Consider the following 27,813-nt stretch of genomic DNA (forward strand, 5'->3'; position numbering starts at 1 on the left):
GAGCACAACAGTAGGATTTAAGGGGCTAACAACTCTTTGGGAATAGTAATATTTGGACTGTCTTCCTGTTTGAAAATAGCAGTTCTTTAAAAATATACCATCGGTGTGGTTTTGTGGCATCAGTTTTTAGAGGTGTATAATGTAGATATAGTTAATTAGATCACTTTGGTGTTAATGAAGTGCTTTTGAGATTCTTGGAGAGCTTTACGTATGACAGTTCTCATGAAAGCCACGTTCCAGGTGTACCCAAACCTCAGGCAAATGTATGTGAAATGAGAATAGGCAAATTGGATGCTCCATCAAAAAATCCATAATGCTCTTTCTGAGTTGATTTTATCACAATGCTAGCAAAACAGATTAAGGGTTTCAAAAATTTTAAAAGTGGTCTTATAGTTGTCATGTGGTTTCCCCACTCTGTTCTGCTTAATTAAAGGAGAGTAAAGAGGAAATACTGTCATTGATTACACCTCCGTGACCCTCTTGGGAATAAAGGGATTGCTCTGGTGTACTGAGAGCAGTATCTGACTGACAATGGCTGTAATACCATCTGCTAATTAAAGGATTTGGCAAAATAATTGTAATTTTCTACTTAAATTAGAAAAATACTCAATAGAATCTATGCTTCTTCTTTAGCTTGGGTGATATATAGAGTGCTTGCATCAGGACAGGCAAGTCACCGCTTAGTAGCAAAATAGACTGGTACTGCAAAGACAAAAACTGCCGTTCTTTAAAAGCTAAAAATGCAACACTTCTCACCTACAAAACATGTTTCTCTCCACCTCTTTCTCTCTACCCACCTGTGTATGCACACACTTCATAACTCTTGCCTGTTAACTGTATTATTTTATTACTAGTCAATAGTTATCCACAGCACCAGCAATAAGGTCATTTGAGAAAAGAACAAAATATGTTGCAGCATTTTATGAAGAACAACAGAACATCAGAAACACTTAAGTTGCCCTGCCACAAATATGATTATGTATTTATAAAGATTAATTTTTAATAATGTTGTTAGCTGCAAATGTGCCTAGGTCACGTGTTTGGAATACAAATATTCCTTGAACTCGGGTGCGGTTCACATCTAAGTCCATAGCAATGAAATACATACAACATTTCAACTAGGTATGTACAAAAATGCTACCATTAAGTTTTAATACCTGATAGAATATTACTGGAAAGTGTCATGTTTGTGTTACAACTATGCCCATCGTTCATTTATTTTGATATATAGTCAGAATAGTGCAGATACTGCAAAGAAAACTGTAGTCCTATTGTTCTTCTTTGAAGTGTAGCTCATGACAGTGCAGAATTGGTATTGAACAGACCTGGAAAACACATCATCATAAATTCATATACTGAGCATTGTGCATTTAAGCACATTCTCAGATAAAAGTGTTTTAATCTGGGGACTGAAAACCTAGCAGCAATACCATGATTGGACTTACTTTGTAATATCTTCATCTAAGCTTCTGGAAGCTAATGAGCATTTGCATATTAAAACTGCTCTGAATCTTGTGTGGAGAAATCTGCATGAAATTCAGAGCCAGGAGAACCAGCACTGCAGAACTTGCCTTTCTCAAAGAATAAACGGAGAAAAAAGGTTACAATCAGGGACACTGCTCCCTCTTGCTTCTCACTTTCAAGTGTAAGTCCTCTGCAAGGACTTTTCATTACTGAAGCCCCATGCTTTAGATGTCTGTTGTCCATATAAGTTGTTGGTTTGGGATGGGCAGCTTGACTCATGGCTTCTTACAGAGACTCCTGGTGGGAGCTTGGACAAGCCATGTTCTGTAGCAGCTGTCCCACACACAGCTGCTGTGGCTGAACCATAAAGAAGGATGTTAAAATGTGCTCTTTTTGGATATGGGTTAATCTTTTTCATGTAATATTCTCAAACCACATACTTTTAGAGCAAAGCTTTTGGGAGATTTCAGAGACATACATGGAGCAAAGTTGGAGGGTGAGGGGAGAAGCATTTCTGCACTGGGAAAAATATTTGATCCAAACTTATCAAGAGCCTTTGACATTGTTTTGGAGTTACAAATGGCAATACTCCCCTGTATCTTTAAGGAATTTAAAATTAACAGAAAATTAAAGAGCACCCCATGTCATAAACTTGAAATGCCCATGCTTTAGCGTATTTTCCTACTATCATATTTTCCCATAGCAGAGGCATAGATATCTAACATTAGCATTAAAGCTTTGCATTCCTGGCTTTCATAACTATTAGTCTGGAAAAACATCTCTTTCTTTGAATTTTCTTATGTTTCGGTCATGCATTTCTGACTACTGGCATTTTCTTTACATAAATATTTGGACAGTCAAGTTTCACTCACATGATTACCTATAGAAAAGCAGTTAGCTGGCTGGATAATGTGTCCATAATTTTATATGAGAAGAGATATTTGATGTAACATAAATGGACAGGATTTACCAAATCCTGACACCAGAGCCTTAGCCTCATTTCACACAAATCTGATTTGCACCTAATATAATGCAGGCCATTTGAAACAAAATTAAGTCAAAACTGTTACCTAATTCTTATCTCAGTTTCATTTTTGTAACAGCTCTTTTGCTAATGATTGTATGACTCACCAGCTTTTGGGTGATGGGATCAATCATAGCTGGCTACAACCCAGCACAGACTCTTCAACACACACATGTGCACTGCTCTGGGTGAACTCCTCCATAATTGACATCAATGGAGATTGAAGACAGTGGGGGCAGGGGAATGATTTGTAGAGCTTCAGTGATACTAGTTCAAGGATGTTAGACTGCTTCAATAAATGTACTAAAAAAACAGTGTGCTTATTTTGTTTGCTCTGTTGGAATATGTAGGAAATATATGTAAGCTGTAGAAATAATAGTGACAGGCAAGACTTTCTAAATCACTGGAGGTATTTTTATTTCCATTTCCAAGATTCATTTTCTTTTGCAGGTTTTACCTTGGCAGTGCATGATAAGTGTACAGCTTTCTGTATTTAAGAAGTGCTCAATACAGAATATAGCTCTTGAGAAACCATTCCTCTTAACCAGACAAATTTCATGTAGATTAAATTCAGCAAGGAAATTTTCCTCAGATGGCTACACTAGTCATTAATATTGCTAGTTCTAAAGGAGCCCAGGAGAGCAGTAGACAAGAAGAGCAGTCAAAACCAATGTTGGAACCCTGCTAGCGGCAAATGGAGAGTAATTAAGACCCCTCCTATATTGTCTGAGATCTCCTTCCTCTTCAGCTGAGCTTGGTTATTCTTATGCATCAGTTTAAGGTGATGATCTAAAGCATACTTATTTGTTCCCAGTCTGGTCTCTGGTCAGTAGGTGCTACCTACACCCACACAAATCAGTAAGCAGGTTCTTTCACCAGTCATTCCCTCCTCTTTCTGCAGTTTGCACTGTCTACTCCAAAGGCTTTTTGCCACACTTACACAACTGCTTAAATTTGTAGCAGAAGGTCATTTTTGGCAGAAATTGCAGCAAGGGTGGGACTTATTTCTGAATTTTTTTCACCATTGTACTTTGAAGTTGATTAAAGTCAGAGTGATGACTAAGCAGCTGGGCTGGGAATCAGAGCTCTGAGCTCTGCTGCCAGCCTCCCATGCAGTGCAGAGCAGCTCTGCATTTCTGCAATCTCCACATGTGCAGCCTGCCCAAGGCAGGCAGGGCCTTTGCCATAGTGGTGTTCAGTGGGCTGTTATCCTGGGAATGCTCACTCGCTGTTGCCAGTGATGTGTTCTGTGCTACTTGTAGATCACCATGCCTCTCTGCAGAGCAAGACCTTCACCCCAGCATTCACCTTAGCCTTGCCATCCTTTCAGGGCTTGTTCAGTAAACCTTGCTCGTCAGCCTTGCTGCCCTGAACATTAATGTAAACCTTCACCCAGTGATTTCAGCATGCCCTAGAACTGAAAATAGCCATGTGACCTCCTCTGTCAAAAAGGCAAAACCTGGTCAGCCTCTGTTGAAGCTGGTTCAAGTTGCTCAGTCACTGAACAAGTCTTTGAAGGCCCAAGGTCCTCTCTGTGATGGAATTATTATTGGCAAAAAAACTAGCTATAGCAGCTGGCTATAAGAAATATGAAGAACATGCCTGTTTAAAGCTATTTCTACCTGGTCCCATTAGTAACTAATTTAAATGGAGATTTTTTGAACTGAAAATTTAAATCAAAATATGAGTATAAAATGAGTTAAGGCTAAAATATTTGACCTGATGATGTTCAGTGCTTGAGCCCTAGACAGAAAGAGAGAGAAGCACACAGGCTGCGGGAACAACTGACAGCAAAAAGCTTGGTTAACTTCCCCCAGCCTAGTTTTATTAGTAAGGCATATGAAAAGTCTAGCAGATTTCTCACAACAGCCTAGTTATGTTATTTACCTTAGGACTCTGTTCTCTATCATTAAAGTAGCTGTAGTGCGATTAAATACAGACAGACAATTATCTGTAACCCACCTCTATCTTGTCATATGTCTGCTAAGTCTTACAAAGAGAGAACTTTCATTTGCTATGTTCCCATAAGAGAATAATAAACTGTAGTCACAAAAGATGACACAAAAGATAAATTAAAACCTGTGATAAAGCCCACTGTTCAATGTGTTCAACATGTAAAACAGACTTGACTTTCAAATTCAGATTTTTAGACTCAATTCTTATCTAGCATCTGACAAGAATTAGCCTACAATTTTATTTTGACTTCAAATTCAAGCCAGGCAATTGCCTCCCCCATCCTGAGGTTGGCAACAAGACATAGTTATAAAGAAGATGACCAGGTCAAAGATGAAAAGCAGAAAAATAAATTGGAACTTCTTTTTTTAGAGTATTAATCCTAAATAGCTAAGTTGTGTTTACTATAACTTGAGGCTTTCCTTTCTCTAAAAAGAACATTAATATTTTTGACATTGCCTGTGACAGAACACCTACAAGGATGTTACTTGTGGAAATACATGGTAAAAAAAATGGCTTACTTCTTCCACTGTAATAGCTCAGATTTCTTATCTGCCTGACTGGAGAACCAGGAAGGTACACGAATGATTTACTGTAGGCATCTCACCAATTTCTGATGCTTTATTCATCAGCTCTTCAGGGAATCCACAGCATGGCTGTGATGTGTGCTCTTCCTTAATGGAAAATACAGACATCATAGGATTAGAAATTTGTACACAAAATTTCATGTTCATGCTACCAAACCTAACCTGAGAAAGCTTTTCCTTCATTTCATATAAAACCTAGCTGTCCTTAAAAAACTACATTAAAAGTCTGTGCAAAGCTAGAGGTTTCCTGTGGAACCTTTGTGTGAGCTTAGAGCAGAATTTTGGACAGGGTCTTGTGCTGGTGAGTGAGTTAACTGCTTATTGCCTCACCATTTCAAACTGGACCATGAATTTCCCTTTGGCTCTTACTCTTTCTTGTTTTTGATTCCTCAAGCAGTTTCTCCCTCCCTTTCCTCCTTTATCCACAAAAATGCCTGCAACCCTCAGCACTCCTGTGCTGCCAATGGCATGAAACCAGCAGCAGCAGGGGAATGCCAGCCTAGACCAGGGCATGCAGCTGGGTCATCCCTCTGTGCCTGTGCCCTGGAGGCACATCCTGAGTTGGTGTCTCCCACAGCTGAGCCCTCATACTCAGAGGTGTAGGCTAATAGGAATATGATATTCTTCACACAAGCTAAGTTTAGTGAGCCGCAAACTTGACTGCTCCAGGCATGCTCTTAGCAGACAGCTTTTGCCATGCATCCATAGAAGGACAAAGTGAATTCAAGAGGACAGTTTTGTCCTCTTAGAGCACTTTCACCCCCTTAAGGCCAGTAACACTTATATTTTGAATTCAAAGCACTGGACACAGCCCCTGCAGCTACTTTTCTGGGCAATAATGCACTCACCACAACAGACAATAAAACTAGGCAAATATTCCCCCCTTACTCCCTGCTGGAGCCATACAGAATCTCTTTTGGTAGATCCGTATCTCCAACTGTGATTGTCATTCGCAGAATAATAACATCAAGCTCAACTTTTGTCAATACTTTTTTTTGAACTCCTGTTTAGTTTATAAATAAAAAGCTGGTGTACTGGAAGGGAAATTATACATCTACTGCTTCATTTCCTCTGGTTCTGTTCTGGCTGTGGTCTTAGATTGTTGCAGGCAAAGAGCTAGGTCTTCGTGAGTGCCCTAAGGCATCTGTAGGGGACTAAAGTGTTTCCCTGACAGTTACAATAATTCTGTCACTCTTACCAAAATTACTGTTTCTGCAGCACCCCACAGGGAGAGCAGGGTGTTGAGAGCTAGCTTTGGATGAAATTCCATGACATTTTTCTTCACTTCCTAAAAATAAAACTGAAATGTATTTTCTCTGGAGTGTTGTTGTGTAGGTTTTCTGAAACGGTGTTTTTCAACACTTATATTTTGTGAGACGGCTTATCAGAGAATAAGACTCTGTAGATATTTAATACCTTTTGAAAATTAAGACCTTTTAAGTTGAACTCTGGAATCAAGAAGCACCGGCTGTGTGTCATATCACTTTATTTTAATGTACTGGACAGCACTGAAGTAAGTCTTGATTTTAGGTAGTAGCATTCAAACTGCAAGCACACAGTGATAGCACTACAATAACAAACATTAAAATGAGATTTCTCTGAGGGAATGTAGTTGTATCTTATATATGGAAATCTATTGGCTAAAAATAAACCTTAAAAATAATTCTTAAACAGACCACAAGGACACTGTGTATATTTTTCTGTCATTAAAATTTCCTGTTGTCTAAAATTGTCATTAATTAGGATTGCATAACCTAACAATAAAACTGCTGAGGATTAGAACCAGCAGACACATTCAGCTCAAGGCTTTAATTAGATTAAACTCTTCATTGCCAGAAGTAAGAGATGGAGCATTAGACCTCTTTAACATTTAATCTGGCGAATGCTTTATAATTGTATTTAATATTATGTGGCAAAAGTTTACAGGGATAAAGAAAAGCAGCCTGCCAACATCTTTTTATGTAATGCTTGCTTAGCTATTTGTCACATTTTAAAGACAGATTGTTTCAGGAAGGTGTACTGGGATGGAAGGGGAGGGTCTCACATGTCTGTACAGTCTCATAAGAGTACAGATTGCCTCTAAATCAGCTTTGTAAGTAGCTACCCCCTTTCATCCCTATTTAATCCTGTTTTCCTCAAAACCCATGGAAAACATTTGAAAAAGTGTAAGTCTAGTAGTATTTCTAGTAAATCATCAAATCCATGATCCATCATCCCAATGGGTGGATCACCAGCGCATTGTCTTTTATGTTGGAATACATTTCTACTCAGAATATAATGTTTGGTTGCTAAAAAATAATTTTACTAGCTTTTTCAGGATTAGAGAGTGCAAATTCCCAGTGCAAGGATTGGAGATTGAAACTTACAGCTCCAGGTACCAGGCCATTATGATCCAGTTGCAGAGACAACAGTATTTTACCAAGCTTTGTTGTAATCAGCACTGTTCATCTTCCAGCTACTTCTCTGAGACCCTCAAGAGGTTATCTCCCCTTTCCTAGCAGCAGATTCCCAATATGGAGCATGGAGCAGATTATTAGGGCTTATTTGCTTCACCAACACAACCATGTAAGATTTAGTCACTTCTGCCCTCTCTGTGCCTGTACCCCAACAATGTCCTGGAGCCAAATCAGGTCTGTAACCTCCTGCAGGCAATGAACACACGTTAGGTTTTTTCATCCTCACCCATAAAGCATAAAAGACTAGAGAAGAGGATGCAGGCAACCAGCAGGCAACCAGCCAGCACAAAAAGCAAAAGGAGCATCTTTTATGAAAGTATAAAAGTAGTCTAAAACTTCAGCTAGCCTCAATGTGGCTGATGAAGTTTCAGGTTCTTTTTGTTCTCTTCAGTGTTCTTTCCCTGTTGTCCAAGTTTTAGTGCAGATATACACACCTCAGTCCAGAAGATAAATGCTATGGTGTTTAACTAAAAGATTCCATTTATATTTAAAATATGAAAACAAGTTCCCGAGCTCTCAAATGCCTTTATCCCAGAGATGTTTTGGTAAGAATTTTGGGAAACATTCTCTCTGGATTTCAAAACATTCTGTTTTCCTGAATTCTTTTATTTCAACAGAAAAAGGGATTGCAACAGTTGTGTTGATGTGAACTGTTTGGCTTCATTCTATCAGGAAGAATAATAATAAATTTATTTAAAATAGCATGGGTTTAAGTTTATAATAAGTTAAAGATATTTTTACTAATAGGTACTAAAGCAAGGCAAGGGGCTGTAGCTAATAATCGTCAAGATCTGCTGTTTCTAAGTGAAAAAAATCATAGGTGACATTAGGTGGCAGCTGGGCTTTGCTATTTTTATCTTTGTGGACTTGGATCCGGGTCCATTTGAACACGGTTATAATGCTTCAGAGTATTTCTGTTAACCACCCCAATAATAGTGCTACAGACAGGAATAATCAGTGCTTTCTTCCCAGTGAAAGGAGGTTGCCTTTAAGGAGTTTGACCTTCTACCACTTTACAAAATGTCCTTGATGAACAGAGTTCAGCTAACTAAACCTGTCTAAAGGTTGTTCTGCTGGACTAATAAAATCTGCCATTATTCGGTTCCTTAAATTCAATGGTAAATTACACTGTGGGAGCATTTGCCCTGAGCATTCATACTCAGACAGGGATACGTGACAGGGTCTTTTTAAATAAAAATGTTAGATGAAGGCAATGTAATCTTAAAGGAAAGCAATTCATGTTATGACAATACCTTATCTCTTGTCTCATTTAAACTGGGCTCCTCTTAAGTGAACTTCTCATCACAAACCTATCTGAGGGTATCACTGTAATATACTTGCTTATTTCCCAGCAGAAAGGTTAATATTTCTAATTAGAAAGAGGCTTGCTAAGGTATTTCTTAAATCAACTCTTTGATGATAAGAGCTTCTTCGACATTTTAAACTTTTTATTTATTTATGTTGAAGCTATTTCTTCCTCATTTAAATTCTACTGGAGAAAGCAAAGTCATCACAAATGTTCAAGTCTGTAGAGAAGATGATAGTTTTCAACTAGCTGCAACAGAACTTATTAAGGCTAAAGGCTTATTTTCCTCCCTTAAATGAGTACTCATGTGAAAAATATCGTGTTTCAGTTTTCCCAGCAAGATTTGTGGTTTACTTGTATATTTGGTGATGGCATTTGTAATATTTTCAGAGTGAGCCTGATATTTTTACTTACCCAAGTTAAATTAATTTCAAATTAAACAGTGCTTTCAGTGCAAAAGAGTAACTCTTGCAAACCCATAGTTTCCGGGGTGTGTATGAAACTAGTTTAGTTGGAGATGTAGGTCCTTTGTTTTTTTAGTTATTGGCTTGATGGATCCAACCAACACAGTGATCAGATAATGATGGTAACCACTCCACCAGTACAAGTAGTTCCTTCCTCCGCAGGAAATTATGGGAGTTCCAACTCAGATTATCAACTGGGAGTAGTAGTAAAAATACGAGTTGATTCCCACTTTCAAAGGGACAGAGGCCTTTGTGGGGGGCAGACTTATTGTGTTGTCATCCTGGTGCTTATTGCTACGAGATCTATGGGCCACAGAGCAATGATGCTCCGTCCTACAAGACCTGTGGGGCAGGAGGGCAGGTTTCTCCATCCTCTGGCATAGCTGCTGAAGAGTGGTGAGGGAGCTTCCTCTGTGGATCAAGCACAGATATGGAGTTTGCCTTAGATTTCCCATAGGAATTGTATGCAAGAGAGAGGATGTTAACACACTACTCTAATATTTGGGCTCTTTGATCTTCCTTGACAGAAGCTGCTGTTGAAATTCAAATGATTTATTAATTACAGTGCAGCACCTCACAGAGTAGGAGAATTGCGTTGTGCTGTAATTTATGAGCCCAGCAAAACAACCCCATGGAACTTTACAAAAACTGGGGAGTCTGGGGAAAAAAAAAGAGTACTCAAACCCAGATTTAAGAAAGCTAATAAGCAACTACTTTTATCAGCCTAGTAAAGCAATTTCCTCCCCTCCCCTCCAGCCAGCCTGTATGTAGTTACTGCATATTTTCAGGAACTGAGGGAGAGGAAGAGAATCAAAGAAAGAGAAAGGAGCACCTTTCTGAAAAAAAAAAAATCAGCAAAGAAAGAAGAAGCAATGATTCCTCTTGGGTGTGGTCTTCCTGGTAAAAAGATCCTAGCTCACCTGGGATTCAAAAATTTTGTTTGGATACAATCAGCCTTTAAGACAGACTCATCCTCTTCTCAGGTTCCAAAGCTTCAGGATTTTACAGTTTAAAGGAAGTATTTTATTTTATTGTATTCATAAAAATTGGCTTGAGGAACTATTCTTCAGCAAAATGTTGAAATAATTTAATTTTTTTAAAGCCATAATAACCAATGTGATACTGTGGAAAACATCACCTAGGATCACCTATGATTGCTCTAGGAAGTGTGGTTAAAAGTCTGCCAGTGTTGGTGGTGTAGGAAAGGCTGGCCGTATGCCATACCTTTGGCATTAAGTTAATGAGCAGCTCTTTCATATTCATTTTGCAGCCTGCAATATAAGCAGACTCATGTTTCTCCTATAAAAAATTAGTGCACAGTCAGTGAACTCCCACTGATGCTGGTGCTCTTCATTACTCACTTTGAGTAAAGCTGCAGTACACGGTTCCATGTGAATATGAGGATATGTTTAAAGGACTATAGCAGTATGCAAAGCAAAAATAGTCTATTAGCAAAATTGGCCAGAAGGAAAATTCCCATATTTATATATTTATTTATTCATAGTTTCTACAAAGCTGAACTCTTATCATATTTTCCTACACACACACTTTGGGAAAAGCTCGAAAATCTTTCTTGCATTATCAAGACACTTGTTTTCCAAGCATGGCAAGCTGATGAATTCTATCAAGCGAAAATTGATAAATAATCAAGATTTCACCAGACAGGCTTTCCTCATCTCCTTTCTCCATCAAAATTCATGTACAGCTTTTATTTTAGGAAGTTCTTAAAAGTAGAACTAAGCTGGTCCTTTTTTTCTTCCAACTTTGGGTACCTGTTCTGTGCACTTACCTTTGCACATCATGAAAGTAAAGACTTCCTTTGCAGCTGCTACCAGTGTACATGTCCAGTCCTAGATGGGTTTTGTTCAGGTCCAAGCCATAGAGAGGAGGAGCATGGTCTCCTACTTCAGCACAGGGATACTATAATGCACTGTCTGTGCTTCTCCAAAAGGTTTTTCTCCTACTGCATAGTGAAGGCTAGGTTCTTCGTGTTTCTTTCTCCCTTGGGATTTACATTCTTTCTAGGGAAACCATCAGAGCTCTGGAAAGTGTTAGTGACTAGCTACAGGGTCCAGTGTACTCTCTAAGTTAAACTATGAACTAAGGAAAATCATTCTCTTATGTTTTAGAGGAAGCCAGGCTTCAAGAACTACTTGAGTCAATGAAGATAACTTTGAAATTTTCTCAAAAATAAGAACACTAACTTAGCCTTTCAATCAAGTTCCACCTGGGGCAATTATTTCAGCGTTCCCCATTTGTACTTTGCTCCTGAAATTTCAACTGATGATGGTTTTTTTCCCTCCCTCAAGAATCGCAGTGCTGTGTTTCCTAGCACATCACAATTATTGCTTCCCACCCCACTACTGGCTGCACTTCAGGGGTGGTTGAGTAATCTGTTTATATGGGCTCAGGATGTATTACTGTCCTTCAGATGAAAGATAATACCAAAAGCAATTTTAATGTGTCAATTGATTTTTTTTTAAGTTTGATTTGGTTGTCAGAGGCTGTACCTACTGCTTATGTTACTGAGATTGCTCTTCTTGCAACGTGTCAGGCCCTAAGAAGGGGATAGAGCAGAGCACAATCAAAAAGTCACTTGAAGACAAAAAAGCCTCTTCTTTATAAATTGTGGGAAATCAAATGTATCATAGATTTTCCTTTGAGCTCTGGCGTCTGATCTCTGGTAAAAGCGACCTTCAATGGGAAGAGGACTTCTGTTTCCATTTTCTTATATTTACAAGGAAGATGGAGTTTATTATGTATTTATGTTTGCATTTTCTCATGCATATAAAAACTACCAATTTTTATCTACTCTGGAAGACAATTATTCTGAGTAGTTCAACTTATGTCCTCTCCAGAAAAGAGTGGCAAAAAATGTTACCCAGTCCATGCAAAAGTTTGGTTTTTATAGCGTCAATCACATAAAAACATATGATTGACTCTTTGGGGGAGGAGAACAAATTTACAAAGTCCAGTTACATTACACAACAAATGTAATTTCAGTCTCTTAAAAGATCATTAATAAAACCAGAGGTAACCAAGCACCTCTTTAGCTTATATTTCTGAGATGGAATGAAAACAACAGTATGAAACTATTGATTGCCTCTATCTCTTCTCAGACCTTTTTACATAAAAAAAAAAGAAGAGCCTCTTGTTCTTTAAATTATTTTTAAACTGTCAACTTACTCTATTGTTTAGAGTAAATTAAGTAATGCAAAAATATGGCACCCTGCTGCATCAATTTAAATCTGCAGTAAGCACATGAACTCTAGTGAATAATTTCATCTAAGATTTAAAAAGGTAATGAGAGCAGGATTTGGTTCTGTGATTGTAGTAATTAATTACCTAAGTCAGGCCTTTATTTTTTTTCTTGAAACAAAGTCAGAACTCACTATAATATGTTGAGATGGGGGAAGCCAGCTGGCATATCCCTATCTATCAATTGACTAAATAAATGCAGAGTCATTAAATATAAAATCATCATTATTTATTTCTCTTCTGTCCCTTGCCAAGGCAGTAAAACTGTTCTAATTATGTCCAATCCCACTCCATATATAATGTTGACTGAATATTTTCCTTCAGTGGTACCTGGGGCTCTGAGTAACCTGATGTAGTGGAAGGTGTCCCTGCCCATGGCAAGGGAGCTGGAACTAGATGATCTTCAGATCCCTTCCAACCCAAACCATTCTACAGTTCTGTGATTAGCAGACACTTTCCTGACTCCTCCTTGAGGTCTAACAAACAACATAAGAAGGGGTATTTGAGCTCCAAAATATTTAAGGTAATCCCTCAGAGCTGTATAAACGCGTAATACTGCAGTGTGCAGCTGTGTGTTATGGTTTTATTTGCCGTGTAGAAGTAAAAATAGACACTGCACATCCTACCCAGCCTTTATGAGACAATGGGAGATGTGCAGTCTTTACTTTGACCGACACAGAGAAGAAAATTTCCAAACCAGATGCATTTTCAGTTTTATATTAATTTGTTTAATTAACTGCTCAGTTGAAAAGCAAGAGGTTTCACGTCAAATTAGCCTAATTATCAGACTATTGCATCAGCAACAGTGTCTTGAAAAGGTGCAATAGATGGATAAGATAGCAGTGGAGTGTGTTTCAGATTTTGCCTTGTTAAGAGGTGGATCAGAACTCCTCTCTGAGCATAGGGAGGGCCAGAATGGAATATGCTCATTCACCCTCACAGAATCCATTCCAGTGTCTTTGAACTGAGTTTGTTGATACCAAAGCCATTTGGTGTTTGGTTGCTCAATCAGTAAAAAATACATTGATATTCTGGAGCTCAACTATCAATATATGTCATCATCATAAGATGCCAGGAAACTACTTTAGTGTTTAAAAAGCTATCCAAATAATGTCATGGAAATCTTGGGAATACAGTTCTGATATCAGAAGCTTTGCTGTGCTCAGAAAGGGTAAGAAATCTTGTTTTACAGAGAGCTGCTTCTCAATTTCCTTTAATGCTTCTCACTTTCCCTTCATATTTCAGAATGCAACAACTTAGCTCTGAACAGAAACACATAAGAGAGTGTTTAACTCAGCATTTACCTCAGTCAAGCTTTTAAAAGTTTGTTTCTTCATAAAAGCATCATTTTGAGATTTTTTTTTTCAATTCAGAACAATTGCTTCATGCTACTGAGGCAGAAAAGGCGAAGATTTAATAATGCTGTCATTTTGGGAGTGCACACAGTGTCTGTATGAAGGCAGCATCAGTGCACTTTGCAGTCACTTAATGCAGCTCTGAGGTGAGATTGGACTGCCAGACAGCCCTGCAACAAAAGGCAACACAATGTAAAGGACTTCTGCTATAAAAAAGTACATCAGGGATTTTATTTTTGTCTACTTAGTCCTTTCTCCTTCCGAGAGGTTCATTAGTCTCCAGTGGAAGATAGAGTATGATTCCTGCCTTTTAAAGAATGATGTCAAAGGAATCATTCTCACTGGTTTTCATGCAGATACTTGAACACCTGTTTCTCCTTCATTTATCTGCCAAAGAAGATTAGTTCAGGATAACACCTACTGATTTTATGGATTACTGCTGTGGTGTTTTTGCCTCATAGTAATAAAGGTGAATACCACAAATGACTTTTCTTTAGGCCTTCAGCAAAATTATATGCAACAAAATCAGAAGATGTGTGGGTTGCATGATAATTTTGCTTTAATGTTAAGCTAAATTTAAGATGGCATCATATGTAACTGTCGAGTTTCTTCATAGTGTATTTGTCTGAAATATACACCACCCCCTTATTCTGTAAGCCTCCTCGTTATTATGGCAAATTCAAATATCTTGTAGTCAACTAGTTTCAAGGAACCTTGCCATATTTGCACATTATCAATGTCATCTTTTCCTACTGCTTATTCCTGATTTGCAATTATAATAATTCATGATATTTCAGTCATCTCCACAGCAACTAATTATGATGGTAGAAATAGACTGACATCTATTGCTATTATGCAACAGAAATAAGTGAAAGTTCACAAAAAAAACCATACAAATCTTACTGATGTAAAAAAAAGCCAGGATAAAGTTAGAACAGAAGAATATTTAAGTAGAGTTATCCACGAAATTGAGGGGATTTTTTCCCTGACTTATATCTGAAATTTGAAGCCACAGCAGTAATATTTTAATTAATGTATTTATAACAACATAACAGCATTTTGATTATCTTCAGAAAAATATTTCAAGGTACTGTCATCTTTGAATAGACTTGTAATTGCCAGAGAGCAGTGATTTGCATTATCTTTGTGGTTCTTTTGTGAAGTATTTGTCAAAATCTGCAGAACAAGTTGACTTTATTCTCTGTTAAAAAAAACATCTACAGTCAGGTCACAGCCCAACACTGGGCAGAATTTCAGATTTCAGGTTCACATTCCACTGTCCCTTCACATACTGTATTGCCAGAAAGCAATTAATAATAATTAAGATTTGTCCAGCATGAAATACAGCACACGCTCTTGTACTTCCTAGAACTGAAAGAAAAAAAATAAAAGAAGTCTTAGTATTCTTTGAAATTAATGAGTAAAAATTCCTGAAGCCTGTGCTGACAAAGGATTCTAAGCCTGGATGCCATGCTAGCTAGTAAGCTGCTTTTGCAACCAGCACTACACAGGCCATGAAACTGAATCAATTTTTGTAATTTTAGATGTCAGTATGTTGAACTCCCTATTACTTAAGAGGTCTGATTTAATCATGCAAGAAAAATCCCCTGACTTGCATGATAAGGAGATAAAATTCAAGTTGCTTTCCAAGGCAAATCAGCTACCTTTGCACATTTCCTGACAATTAGATAATGGTATAGTTTTGTGTGTTGGGATCAAGGGTGTTTTCTGCTGACTCATTAAACACATGTTTTAAAAATAAATGTACTCCAGGGCAGACATAGTAGAAAAAACCAAAGTCCATGGTAGTCCAGTATCTTTTCTTGTACTCAACGGTTGTGTTACATGCAAGAAGCAGGGTAAGCAACTATTTATCTAACTCCTGACTTAAGAAATCAGATTGAAGCACTCAGAAATACCCAAATCAAGCCATGTGGATTTATCCTTTGTGTTGTTGGAACTAAATTTAGCTGTAATGGATATCTCATGCAGACAATTCCACAATGAAAAAAGGCATTGTGCACAAAAGCACCTTTTTTTCAGTTGCACCCTGACCATTTTGTTGGGTGCTCTTTATCTCTGGCATTTCATGAATGAGTCAATGACTGTTCATGTGTTCATGGTGTTGCAGACCTCTTGTGTTTCCTGTTGACTTCTGTCCTTGCTGTAGCACCTCTCTGTGCTGGCAGTGGCCCCACCTGGAGCAAAGGGCCGTGACCACACGGCAGGAGAGCAGGAGCTCGCAGCGCTGCCAAAGGCCACCTCATGCATTCAGAGGGCAAAAGCCACTGTACTGGGGGTTTGCTCTTGTCTCTGGCTCTGCAAGCATGCCAGGGCTGTGGGGATGCTTTGAGGGGCTATGCCAGGCCAAGGAAGGTCTGGTGTAGCTCCCAGCAGAGGATGTGTACTGATGTTGTCTGTCCTGTTTTGTGCTTGATTTTCCTCCAAGAGAACAGTCTGGTTTACACAGTGTGCAGCCTAGATGACACATACTGTGTATTTTTGTGAATATCAGGGGAGCCAGGACCTTGCTGTAAAAGAATAGATGACCAACAAAAAAGTGGTTCTGCTATTATTCTTTATTTCTCTGCAAACCCCATTCTTTTTTCATTTTTTTCATAACTTTTTTAGTCTTGATGTATCTCTTTGGAGATGGAGACCCAAACTTGTGTTAGCTGTAGACTATTACACTAGCACAAAGGGGCTGTATATATTTCCTAGTAATTTCAGATTTCTGTTGCCTTTTTTTACTGCCCCAAGCATTAGGATGATGTTTTCAGATTATTCTCTGCAGAGTTGTCCAAGCACTATCTTCTGAGTGGGAATGACTAATACAGCTGTTAAGTGTGTACAGTTAGGGCTGCCTTTTCCCAAATGTATTTTTTGCTCTTATCAATGTTGAATTTTGTCACACGTCATTTAGTATCATAAGAACTCTTGTAGCTCTTTGCAGTCAGCCTTAGTTTTGACTGCAGTCAACAAATTTTGTCATCTCCCTATGATCAATCTTTCTTAACTGTGTTTTTGTAAGACATCCCTCTGTTTATGTATGGGACATTCCTTTTTAATTTCTACATGTTGCTATTCCACTAGAGGATAATCACATCTAATTATCTAATGCAATTTTAATTCCTCCAATGACCTTAACATAGAAGTTTTGGAACTTTGAGGAGGTCAACTTGGAACAAACATCTTCATTCATTGACTTCAAACCCAGGAGAATTCTTCTCTCATCTCCCTTCTGTTCTAAGCCTCCAATGTCTAGCTTTATTCTAAATAACTGTTCCTAGATTGGTGGATGGGAACAAGGCTTACTGGTCTGTAATTCCAAGATGACTTTCAGACTCTAGAGAATAGCAACCTTCTATTTGCCATCTCCCACTTTTCTATCTTATCTAGATTACATATCACACTTACTCTGTTCATATTTGATTTCCTGATGAACTCAAGGAAGAAAACTGTCTGGTCTTGGCAGTTTGCTGCTCTGATTTTATTGATTTCTTTCAAAAGTTCTCCAAGTGACACTTCACTTAGAAAGACTTCCACAGCTCCTTGTAAAGAAGAGTTGCACTTTGCAATTCTGCTGAAGCTCTTCAGGATTAGCACTGATGTGAAAAATGTTTGGCTTGTTTACCATGGCCTTTATTCTTCAGTACCATTGCTTTTAACCTTAGATCATCTATAATTCTACCAATTTTCTGTTTGGTTTTCTGCACAATGAACAGTGACTGACAATATTATCTACATTTATAATGTGATTACACTGTAAGAAATGTCCAGAGTAATAATATCTCCTTCAGTTCACTTCACTGTCCTTCTTGCCTATTATTTTTTTAATTTGCTTCTCATATCAGTACTTCAGTTCAAAACTGTTACCATCTAAACATAAACATATTTTGTATCTTCATCTCTGTCTCCCCATCCCAGACAAGCATCAGAACTATGCTTTTGCACACACACACAAAAAGCATTAAGGTAAAATAAGAGGAAAAAATACATTATTTTCTCAAATAACTTCAACCTTTTCTGGAGAGGAGCATAAAGCAATTTCATCATTGGTGGCCTTTTAAAAAATATCATTATTAAAATAATGGAATAATTAGTATTAAAAGCAGGGTGGTGCATGCCAAATTCTCATGAATCTGTTCTGCATTCATGTTACTGTAACTGAAGTCACAGTCTGGTCGCTTTTCAGTCTGTTGATTCCAGAGGACTGCCATGTATAATGGAAAGTTTCTCTCCATCTGGGAATGTTATCTTTTCACCCCAAAGAAGCAAAAAAACAGTCAGACCAAGACTCTGAATGTGTAAAACATTCTGAAATTGCATGGTGGGCCTTTACTGTAGCTTGAACTGCTATCAGCTACCAAGCCAGAAAGCAGACTGCACTATTTTGGGAGATAAGACGCTGGCGTTAAAGACACTTTGGGGTTTTTTCAGCATTATGTACCAGCCAGCTAGCGCCATTGCACAAGCTGGAAATATCATCCAAATATAATTGCTAGATGGTGTGACAGCTGCAATTCAAGAATCTTCTTATTTTGGAGGAAGTGTTTGTTGCTTTGTGATTCAGTCATTCCTATAATCAAGCATTAAATGAATGATTTCCTGTTTGGCTCCTAACAGAGGTCTGTGTTGAAGGGTTCATGCCGGTTCATTTCAATAACAAATACATTTTTAATTTGTGTGTGCTTAGTCAAGATTTTCTGGGTGTAGAACAGTAGTGATGGTTTCTGAGAAGTATATGAAATATTCATAACATTTCTCTCAAAACGGTGCTAAGCCAACTTCAGATTTAAGAAGGTATTTCTTAGTCACAAGCTGTGCTTTGTATTTATTTTTAGTAGGGGTACATGTGGACACATAAACAAGTCCCCATCTATTTTGCATGTCAGTTTGGGAGGCTACGGTGTACTAATTATTCCAGTCTAAGTGGAAAACTGTAATTTACTTCAACAGTGTTTGAGTCATGTGTGAATATATTTTAAATTATCTCAAATCCCTTTCTGATGAAATAGGAGCATCCAGCAGTGCAGGCTTTTTCATTGTAGCCAAAACAGGATGTTGTTAGGGAGTAAAACACTGGATTTACACATCTGTCTGGCAGTGGGTACCAGGCAATATATGTTTGTAAAGTTACAGCTGTAAGGTGAACTCAAGCTACACAGCAGTTGGCTGTTGCTATAGAGAGTTGTGCTGCTTGTCTTACTGACTACAGTTCTGTCTTTTTTCAGCAAGGTGATCCTCCCAACTGGCAAATGAGGGGACCAAATACTGGCCAGTAGCTTGGTTGTCATCTCCAGGTGGTCTGTCCAAGCATTCTTTCTGCCTTCTTATCATCAGCCTTCCATTGTTTTGGTTTTATCTCTAAAGTTTTCCCCATATTTCCATCCCAGAAAAGCTGACTCCTTCACCTTTAAAAGTTACTCTGGAAAATCCAGTTTCCTGACATCTTCTGGATTTCTTTATGTAAACTGTGCTGTGTATTTTGCCATCTGGAAGTGTTGTCTGATGAGGAGCAAACCCAAAAGCAGCAGCTTGCCCGGGTAGTTACATGCCATGTATAAACTCTGTCATGGAGAGAACTCTCCAGAGAGTCACAGGAGTTGTTATCTTATTGAAGCAATGTCCACTGTGGTTTTTGCTTTGAGGAAGAGGAAGGTCCCTTGAACTACTATGCTGCAGAATATTGCAATATTGCAAATAGATATTTCTACTGTTACAGATGGCACTGCAGATCCCTTCTGCTGTCTCATCATTCTGAGAACCACCTTCTCAGGGTAAAGGAAACACCTTGCAGATATCTCACCCAGCTCTTCACCCACTTGCTTTTAGCATAGTTTTTGTCTGTTGTACGTACAGAAATCTGAGACTGCAAGGTACCTAAACCAGGTTGAGTCACTTGTAAAAAGCAGCCATTCCTTGGGATGTACAGCTGCTTCTGATGCTGCCATGTATCTTTTTCAGACGGCATCACTCATCTTGTCCAGTTGCAAAAGTTTGACATGTAGAACCCATATTCTTTGTTTTCCTTTGATACTACAACCTCTGCATGTTGTTACACAGAAGTCTGTAGGGGAAACCACCATTTGTGAAAATGTAAATGGATCTCCTGCCTTGTGCTGTGCTTAGGAGATAACCTCATTGCAGTAAGAACTGTGGTGGTGATCGCTATGGTCAATTTAGCTTTAGCACAGTGATAGCTACATAGGGTGCTGGTAGCAGCATGGACATGAGCAGGGGCTGTTCTAGTCTGCCAGGTTTCTTGCTTGGACAAAAGCCTTCTAAAAAGCCAGTTCCACCCCCTCACTGCTGTTTTTGATGCCTAAATTAAGAAGTTTCTGAATGCCAGGTTATGGCTTTCCACTCTGCACTCACACTGTATTTGCAGAGCAAGTGTACATTAAGATATGCTATGTTACCTTGTTGCAAATTTCTTTAATTAAGATACAGAATCTCCTTTTTCATTAAGCTGTGGAAAGCAACACCTGTTGCTGGCCCAGCTTTCAAGTTCTTGACCTAGTAGTGCCTAGGAACTCATGAAAACACTGTACAGCAATTCAGAGGGAAGAACAGAAGAAATGTATTTTCTTCATTTTTTCAATATTCTGATCTACTTTCTGAATTTCTCCCTAACTTCTCAAGTGTGACTAGAAAAGCAATTATGTACAAAAGGTATAAAAATGCAAGTCTTTCAAAAATCCTCTTGATAGATTAGTACAGTTTGCTGACACAGTGGAGTTCTGTTTTGCTCTTTATTAGCTAGGCAGCTGAGGGTGGTAACATTTTTCTTAAGGTGCCTACAATCTTGTTTTCTTTTCAAACCTGCTTTCTTAGGGTTGTTTTTTTTTTTCCCCGAACACACAGCTTTTGTTATGTTTGTCAAGATTTCTTGTTTTATCTCCTGCTTTCATGCATTCATCTTCTGCCAGGCTTGCTCGGCTTGGCCTGTGAAATCCATTATGTTGGATTTGGATCTAACTTGAAGTGTAGTTCTTTCCCTAGGAAGACACCTTCTTTGATTTATTTTTTTTAAGTCCTTCTGTATGAAAAAAATACAGTCCATCTGTTCTTGGATTAGGTTTCTGATTTCTTTGGTTCAAAAAGAATTGAGAACTATTGTCGTTCTCCAGATATAATTTCTCTGCCTTTCCCTGTGTTTGCTGAATTTCTGGTTGCATGCTCTATTTCTGAGTTGTGTTCCTGTATTGTGATCTCAGTGTGGTTTGTAGTATTTTGATTAGCTTCTGCAGTTCTGTATTCACAGATTTGACTTTGCATCCACTTTCCTCCCAAGTCTGTCCTCTGGCAGTTCACTTGGAGTAATGGTCAGTACAAGTCTAGGGTTTTCTTAAGGCTGCTTTCACTTCTTCCCCAGTTTTACTTTCTGTCTCAATCAGTAAGGAAGAGAAGATTGAATTTTTATCTGTAGTTACCAGGTGTGCCAACTGTTTCACCTCCTAAAGTCTTCCAGTGCGTAACCAGGAATTTTAGATTTGATCCTGCGCTCTCAAAGGAATGTGTATATTTTTACTGTGTCATTTCAAAGGATTACCTGTCACAAATGAAGATTTATCATGTTCCTAGTCTAGTGCTTCTAACTGGAAATGGATCATTGTCTTGAGCTGGTCTGTATTGGAGTGGAAGCAAGATGCCTTGACATCATCTTCTCTATGCTTTTACATAGTCACAATCTAAAATAAGTCCAGTTGTACTTGCAAGACTGGAAATGAAATAAAATAAAAACAATTGGGGGTGGGATGTTAATTTTATTTTTCCCCTTTTTCCTGTTATTTTATTTGCCTTGATGACAGTAGCAAATTTTAAGTCTAGAAGGGTCATTTCCTCGCCTAGAGTGTTGGCCCATGGTCACAGAGCAGGTGCTGTTAATGCTTTGCTACTGATGTAGCAGGTGGTGTGCCAAGTTGCTGCAGCTTGTCTGGACCTCACTTTTCCACTCCTGTAAAGATGAGCTGAGTTTGCTTGAAGAATGTTTTGAGTTACTCTTTAGTGTGGCATCAGTGCTGTGGGGCTTTTCTGTGTTATTAGTTTGTCTCGTAGCACATGCCACAGAAGTTTTCCAAGTGATTCACATACTGAAGGGAGTTTGTTTGGTCAGCTGATTTGGAGAGGTACTTCTATACACTTTTCAAAATCAAGCTTAACCTTTTATACCAGCCTATTTTTTTCCTTCAAATGTTCTCTTATTTCATAGAATGGGAGTGCTAGGCTACAGTCACAACAAGGAATATCATGGGCAAGCACACAGACAAAAAGAGGCTCCCAACCTTTTCCAGGAAGTAATCTGTCTGAATTAGGTTTTGTAGTTGGTACTGTTGCAGGAAAACCTAAGCTGATATTAGAGATGCTCAAAACTTCTGTAAGGAACATTAAATCTCAAAGATTCAGAAACCTGTTGGAATAGTTTTACTTTCCTCAGGCTTTAAGAGACCTATGCATGTTTGAAGCCAAGGAAAATTCATATTTAGCAATGAGTAGAGCAATACAGTTTTTTTTTAACCAAGCTATGTTTTGGTATTGGTCATACCCCAAGCTCAGAGCAACAGTGCTGAGTGTCATGCCATAGCTATTAAAACAACCCCAAAATTAATGGAGCACTCAGTGAGCTGAAACATCTACATTTTCCTCATGTGATGTCTAAGACTTGCACCTATAGCAGTGTTTCTTTTCTTAAAACTACTCTCTTCAGTCAATTTTGATTTCAGGTGTATATTCAGCCCTATTTTTATGCATCTTTATCTAGTTATTCACCCTTAGATTCCTTTGCAGTCAATGAAGCCTAACAGGCACTTCCAAGGTGCAACTCAATCTTGTTAAGATTCTTACATTATTCTGAGGTTAATGATGCCCAACACTTGATCATAACATACGAGGAGACCAACTCAGAGGCAGAAGCCCACACTATAAAAATTTGTATCAGCTGAATCCTACTTCATTTGATTGCCAAGAAAGTCTACCTAGTTGTGAAAATTTCAAGATGATGTGTAACATTTTTAAATACATAATCCATCACATTTGAAAATTTCTTCTTCCTTATAAATCTAAAGAAAACAGTGATGGTTGTTTATCTAAACATTGTGAAAAGCAATTGGTTTACTTGTTTCTAATTATTCAGATCTGAATTATTAGCAAAACAGATTCCTATTGAAATCAAGTATAATTGAAAGCTTCTGCTCTCAGCTTCATCCTGTAACAACTTTGCTTTCTAAAATCATCATGAAAATTACAGTGGCCTTTGAAAGGAAGAATTCATGCAAAGCATCCCCCAGTGCTTTTTAAAACAAAAGCCAAGGACAACCTCAGAAAAAAGCAAGGTTAAGATCCAATTGGCCAGCACAGACTGGGATTTTGTTTCAGTTGTCAGATGAAAAGGGCAGGCCTTGTTTATTTAGTCCACCCTTTGGTTAAGCGGCAACATGACAATTGCTGCAAAGGAGGACACTTTATCATTATCTTGTATAATAATATTTATTATTAATTCATTGTTGTGTCATATAGATGCAGGTTGGAATAGTTCATCTGAGGTGTTTTTGCCTCGGAGGGAAGACAGGAGGACGGGAAGTCTGTGTGTCCTGACGGCACGAATGCCGCTCTGGCTGGTTAATGGAGCAGCAGGAGCGCTGGGCTCAGCGGCAGCGCGGAGCTTCGCCGGCTCAGCTGGAGGAGCAGCCCACAAGCACTGCCATCACAGAGCACAGCAGCCTGTTAAAGGGATAAAGACAAAACTGTGTTTGATTTTCAGAGTGGAGGGGCAGGAACTTCTCCTGACCCTGTCAAGGCTTCACTGATCTTAATGGGTCTGCTACAGAGAAAAACTCTGCTTGAACAGCAGAGGGGGGCTGCTCCTGAGGGACGAGTTCAAAAATAGCAGCTCAGAAACATTAATAAAAATATTTCCCACTGTTTCTTCATCAAAGCAAAAAAGAAACAGCGTACTGCAGAGCACACTGGCAAAATCGGTATGCTTCTACCATTAAGTACACATAGGCTCATTTCTCTAAACTAGTAACTGAGAGTTTCTTGTAGAGTGGATGAATTTGTTACAGTAACTAGTTTCTGGAATAAGTAGATCCCATAAAGAGGGTTTAATGCTTATTTCTAATCTCCTGGAAGGTTGTACAAATGAAAAAAAATGAGGTTAATCACCAAGGAAAAACACTAATGAAGTAATACATCTTTTCTTAAATATTAATTATAATTCATTTTTTCCCATCACAGAATTTACACGGTTCTCATGAATCAAGGATTAATTCAAAGGTTTACATTTATCCTCTGCTGTGAATGGGTTCCTTCTCAGTGGAGAGTGAATGAATTTATTTTGTACCAACTTTCTGCTTGAAATGAAAATCCTTCATAAAAGAACTGGCAATCTTAGTCAGAGAAATCCAGACCAAGTAAAGCATTTCATTGTTCAGAGTGTTAGACCCTAATGAGTTCTGTGTCTAAATGTTTACATTTTTTTCCCATCTGATCAGCAATAGCATAGCAGATTATGCACTTAAATGTACAACACTTGTTTGGGAGGAAGATTTGAATTGAAGAAAGGCAGCATGTTCCACAGTTTTAGTATAACATCTGCTATCATTCAGTGCTGCTCTTAGCCCAGCATGCCCTTCCTCTAAATATCTTATTAATTAAACTGGCTTAGTAGGAAAATAATTAATACTATAAGTCCTGTACCTACTTAGAAAGGATTTAGAAACTGAAAAAATTGATTTTGTCTGAGCTTCAGCTCAAGGGTTGTAGGTTTTTTCATTCTTGAAAACAAGCAGATCACAATAGGGAATATCTGAGAAATTTATATATGTACAGTCTTCAAAATATATATATTCTATCTTTGAATGCAAAATGACTGTGTTTCTTGCCAGTACTATGATAATGAGGTGGGACCTCCTAGCCATGAAGTCATGTGCTGCTACCTTGCAAAAACAGCTCTTGTCTGGGCAGGAGGGTGAGACAGGACACCCAGGTGGATGCCAGTGAATTTGTGTGCAAAATGGGGATCTGTTACTTAGCTATCTGTGGTCAGATAAGAGTACAGAAATAGAATTTGCCTGTGTCTTCGTTCTGTGTGCAGTGCTGCTGTCTGTATGCAGAAACTGCTGCTTTGCTGCTGATTCACCCAGCTTGGTTTTCCACTGACGAGCAAGTTCAGTGTGCTGCTTATTCTAACAGAAAATTACACTTTTTGAGACCTATTGGAAAAGGCGCTGGGTGCCACCAAATTGCTCTTTAAACTCAGTCAGTTTTAACAATTTCTTTGGTGGGAAAAGGCTCAGGAATTAGTTGCAGCTTGTTCTGGCTCTTCTTGGAAGGTCTGAGAGCAGCTATTCTTAAGGAAGAAGAGAAAAAAGCTTTAAATGCTGCACCAGAACAAGACCCTTTCAGCACAGGGAAAAGGCAGCTTGGAGAGCAGTCTGCAGTGTGACTCCAGAGTTTTGTAGTTGAGCCTTTCTTTTCAAAAGCATATTAAAAACTTAGAAATCAGTGTTTCATTGCAAGTCAGCTGAGGTGCCTAAAGCACTTCTTCAAATGGGTGTAAAGCACTTTAGAGGTTGTTAGTTTAACAACCTCCAAAATGAAACTGCACCACGTGGCTGGTTAACGGGTATGGGGTCTGGTGCTTCAGCAAAGGGACCTGCCTCTAATTCTCATCCATGCTGAAGTTCAGAGAGTGTGTCTCTACCTGGGGAGACCAGGGTTTTTAACTAGCTTCTGACTGTACATATTGGTCATCTTTGTCCTGAAGAATACATGCTCAAAACTGATTTTAAAAACAGGGAAGCCTGTATTTATCCTGTGGAAAAAAGTGAAGCAGAGCTGGCCTTGTTCATATTAGCCCTAAGTATCTGGCAACAAATAAGTTGCAAAAAGCACAGTATAAGCAGAGCTAATTCACCAGATACATGGCTCCCTGTGGGAACAATCAACACACAGCAGTACCAAGAAAGGTTGCACCTTCCTGTTTTCAGGGGAGAAGAGGGGGTTTTCAAGCCTCTTTTGCTTTAAATCTGCCTTGGTCAGGCTGAGGATGCTAAGTCCCAGTTCATTTGTGTGTGTGTGTGCATCAGTGCTGGGTCTGCTAGAGGAGCATATGGCAGAAGCCATTTGCCCTTGACTGTGCCTCTTTTTTGGCAGGCACTGGCTTGTTTCTCACAGAGCGGGTTCAGTCACAGCCACTCCTTCACATCACTTCTTGAGCCCCCAGCTTCTGGCTTTCAGCTCTTTGCCTGTGTGTGTGTCCTTTGTGGTGTTTTGGTTAATTGGACGTTGTTTTAATTACTACTGCACTAAAGAAACATGTATTTTCTATCTGTCGTTTTGCTGCCTCAGTGACCGCGGTCTCCAAGCAGCCAATACACAACTTGAGCTGTTCAGATCTGGCATAAATTGCAGTGGCTCTCTTGGAGTTTCCCTGCTTTACATCTCTTTAGGGGAAGACGCTCCTCCAGGGAAGAGAAGGCTCTATTAATCAGCTCTTTTTTTGCACTGTCCCAGACACCTTAATGTGCCCTCACTGGAACAAATGGCAAAGAAGCCTTGGCTTTCATTCTCTTGCATAGCCTGGACACAGTCCATGGCCATGTTCTGTGGCCACATCTTTCCTTGGTTTGAGCCTTTGTGTTGCCTTCTTTCTTACCTTTCCCTCTTCAGCTCCTGCAATAATCTCCTTTTTCTCCCTTTGCTCTCTCTAATTCTCCACAGAAATCAGAAATGTTTGACTTTTGTGTCAAAACCAAGCAATGGCTGTGCAGCTATGCCCTCAAATTAGCCAGTCTACCACCATTTCTGTCAATAACTGCCACACTGCAGTAGCAGACAGATTCTCTGGACTACCAGTAGCCTTTATTTCAAGATGCTAAACTGCACTGACTTGAAGAGGAGAAAGAGCATTTTTAAATGCCTTTAAAAGGCATAGAGCCTTTTAAAACAATAATTTCCCTTCTTTTCTGTTTATATTGACCCTTATCCTTTGTTACAGCTTTGGAAAGAAAAATGTCAATGAGGCAAAGCAGAGAGGAGCTTATAAAACGAGGAGTGCTGAAAGAAATTTTTGATAAAGGTAAGTGTTCTTCTTTTCACAACAGTAAATTGGCATCCCATATAGCTTTATGGCCAGACATTGCATAATTGTAACACTAGGAAGCAGGAATAGAGAGTTCTGAATTGCAAGACTGTGCGAAATAAGATCTCTGAACACTTCTCTTGACTTTGCCGTGGTCTGGCCCTCTCTGTTGAATACATGTGGTGGTTAGTTAGCAAATAAAAATTAAAACTAATCAGAAATGTAAAGCAATAGAAATAAAAATCACAGCAATAGGCAGTAGTCACTGACTGCAAAAAAGCAAAGCATCTAGGCTGTGGAGAAATGTAGTGGGTTTGTGTCTCTGTGTTGCCATGGTCTGGTTGAGTCACTTTGGGATTAGCTGTTGTGGAAAAGGGAAACATTTAAAGGTTTTGGATCCTGATGAGCACAGAACAATATACTTCCCCTTGAAACAGCTCAGAAGAGATAATAATTCCTTGTTCAGGATTATTAATTTGTTGAGTTTTTAGTGTCTTGTTTGTGCAAAATGCCATTGATTTACAAACATCATTGTTTTACACTGGTAACACAATACATAGTTGACATCTGTTACATACATGTCAGTATTTGAGTGCGTCTTCTATTTGTTTTGCTGCTTCCCTTGTCAATTACTAAGGTAATTATTTCAATAAATTATATAAAAACATAATAAAGTTACTTCTTAATCACAATTGAACTTATGCATATGCTTTAATGCCTCATTAATTCAAAGTCTAAAGGTTTTTGACATAGCAGTAGAAATATCAGTACAAAATCTCATAGAAATCAATAGAAATTAGAAGTTTCCACAGATATTAGAAGTATGGCCTATTTCATAAATTCAGGACCATTTAAATCT

At 38.6% G+C, this 27,813-nt stretch overlaps 1 protein-coding gene across 7 annotated transcripts in view; it reads left to right on the top strand.

Moving 5' to 3' along the window:
• PHACTR1 (phosphatase and actin regulator 1) overlaps nt 1-27,813 on the top strand; it is a 298,999-nt gene that overhangs the window by 198,355 nt on the left and 72,831 nt on the right. For all 7 annotated transcript variants that reach the window (XM_054285281.1, XM_054285283.1, XM_054285280.1 and 4 more), the window contains one exon: nt 26,871-26,951. In XM_054285281.1, coding sequence (XP_054141256.1) covers nt 26,871-26,951 — 81 coding nt within the window. The remainder of the gene's footprint in view (nt 1-26,870; nt 26,952-27,813) is intronic.

Source organism: Melozone crissalis, unplaced genomic scaffold (genome assembly GCF_028551555.1).
Source record: "Melozone crissalis strain CALT ecotype California unplaced genomic scaffold, PUWL_Pcris_2 ptg000042l_1, whole genome shotgun sequence".
NCBI classification, from domain to species: domain Eukaryota; kingdom Metazoa; phylum Chordata; class Aves; order Passeriformes; family Passerellidae; genus Melozone; species Melozone crissalis.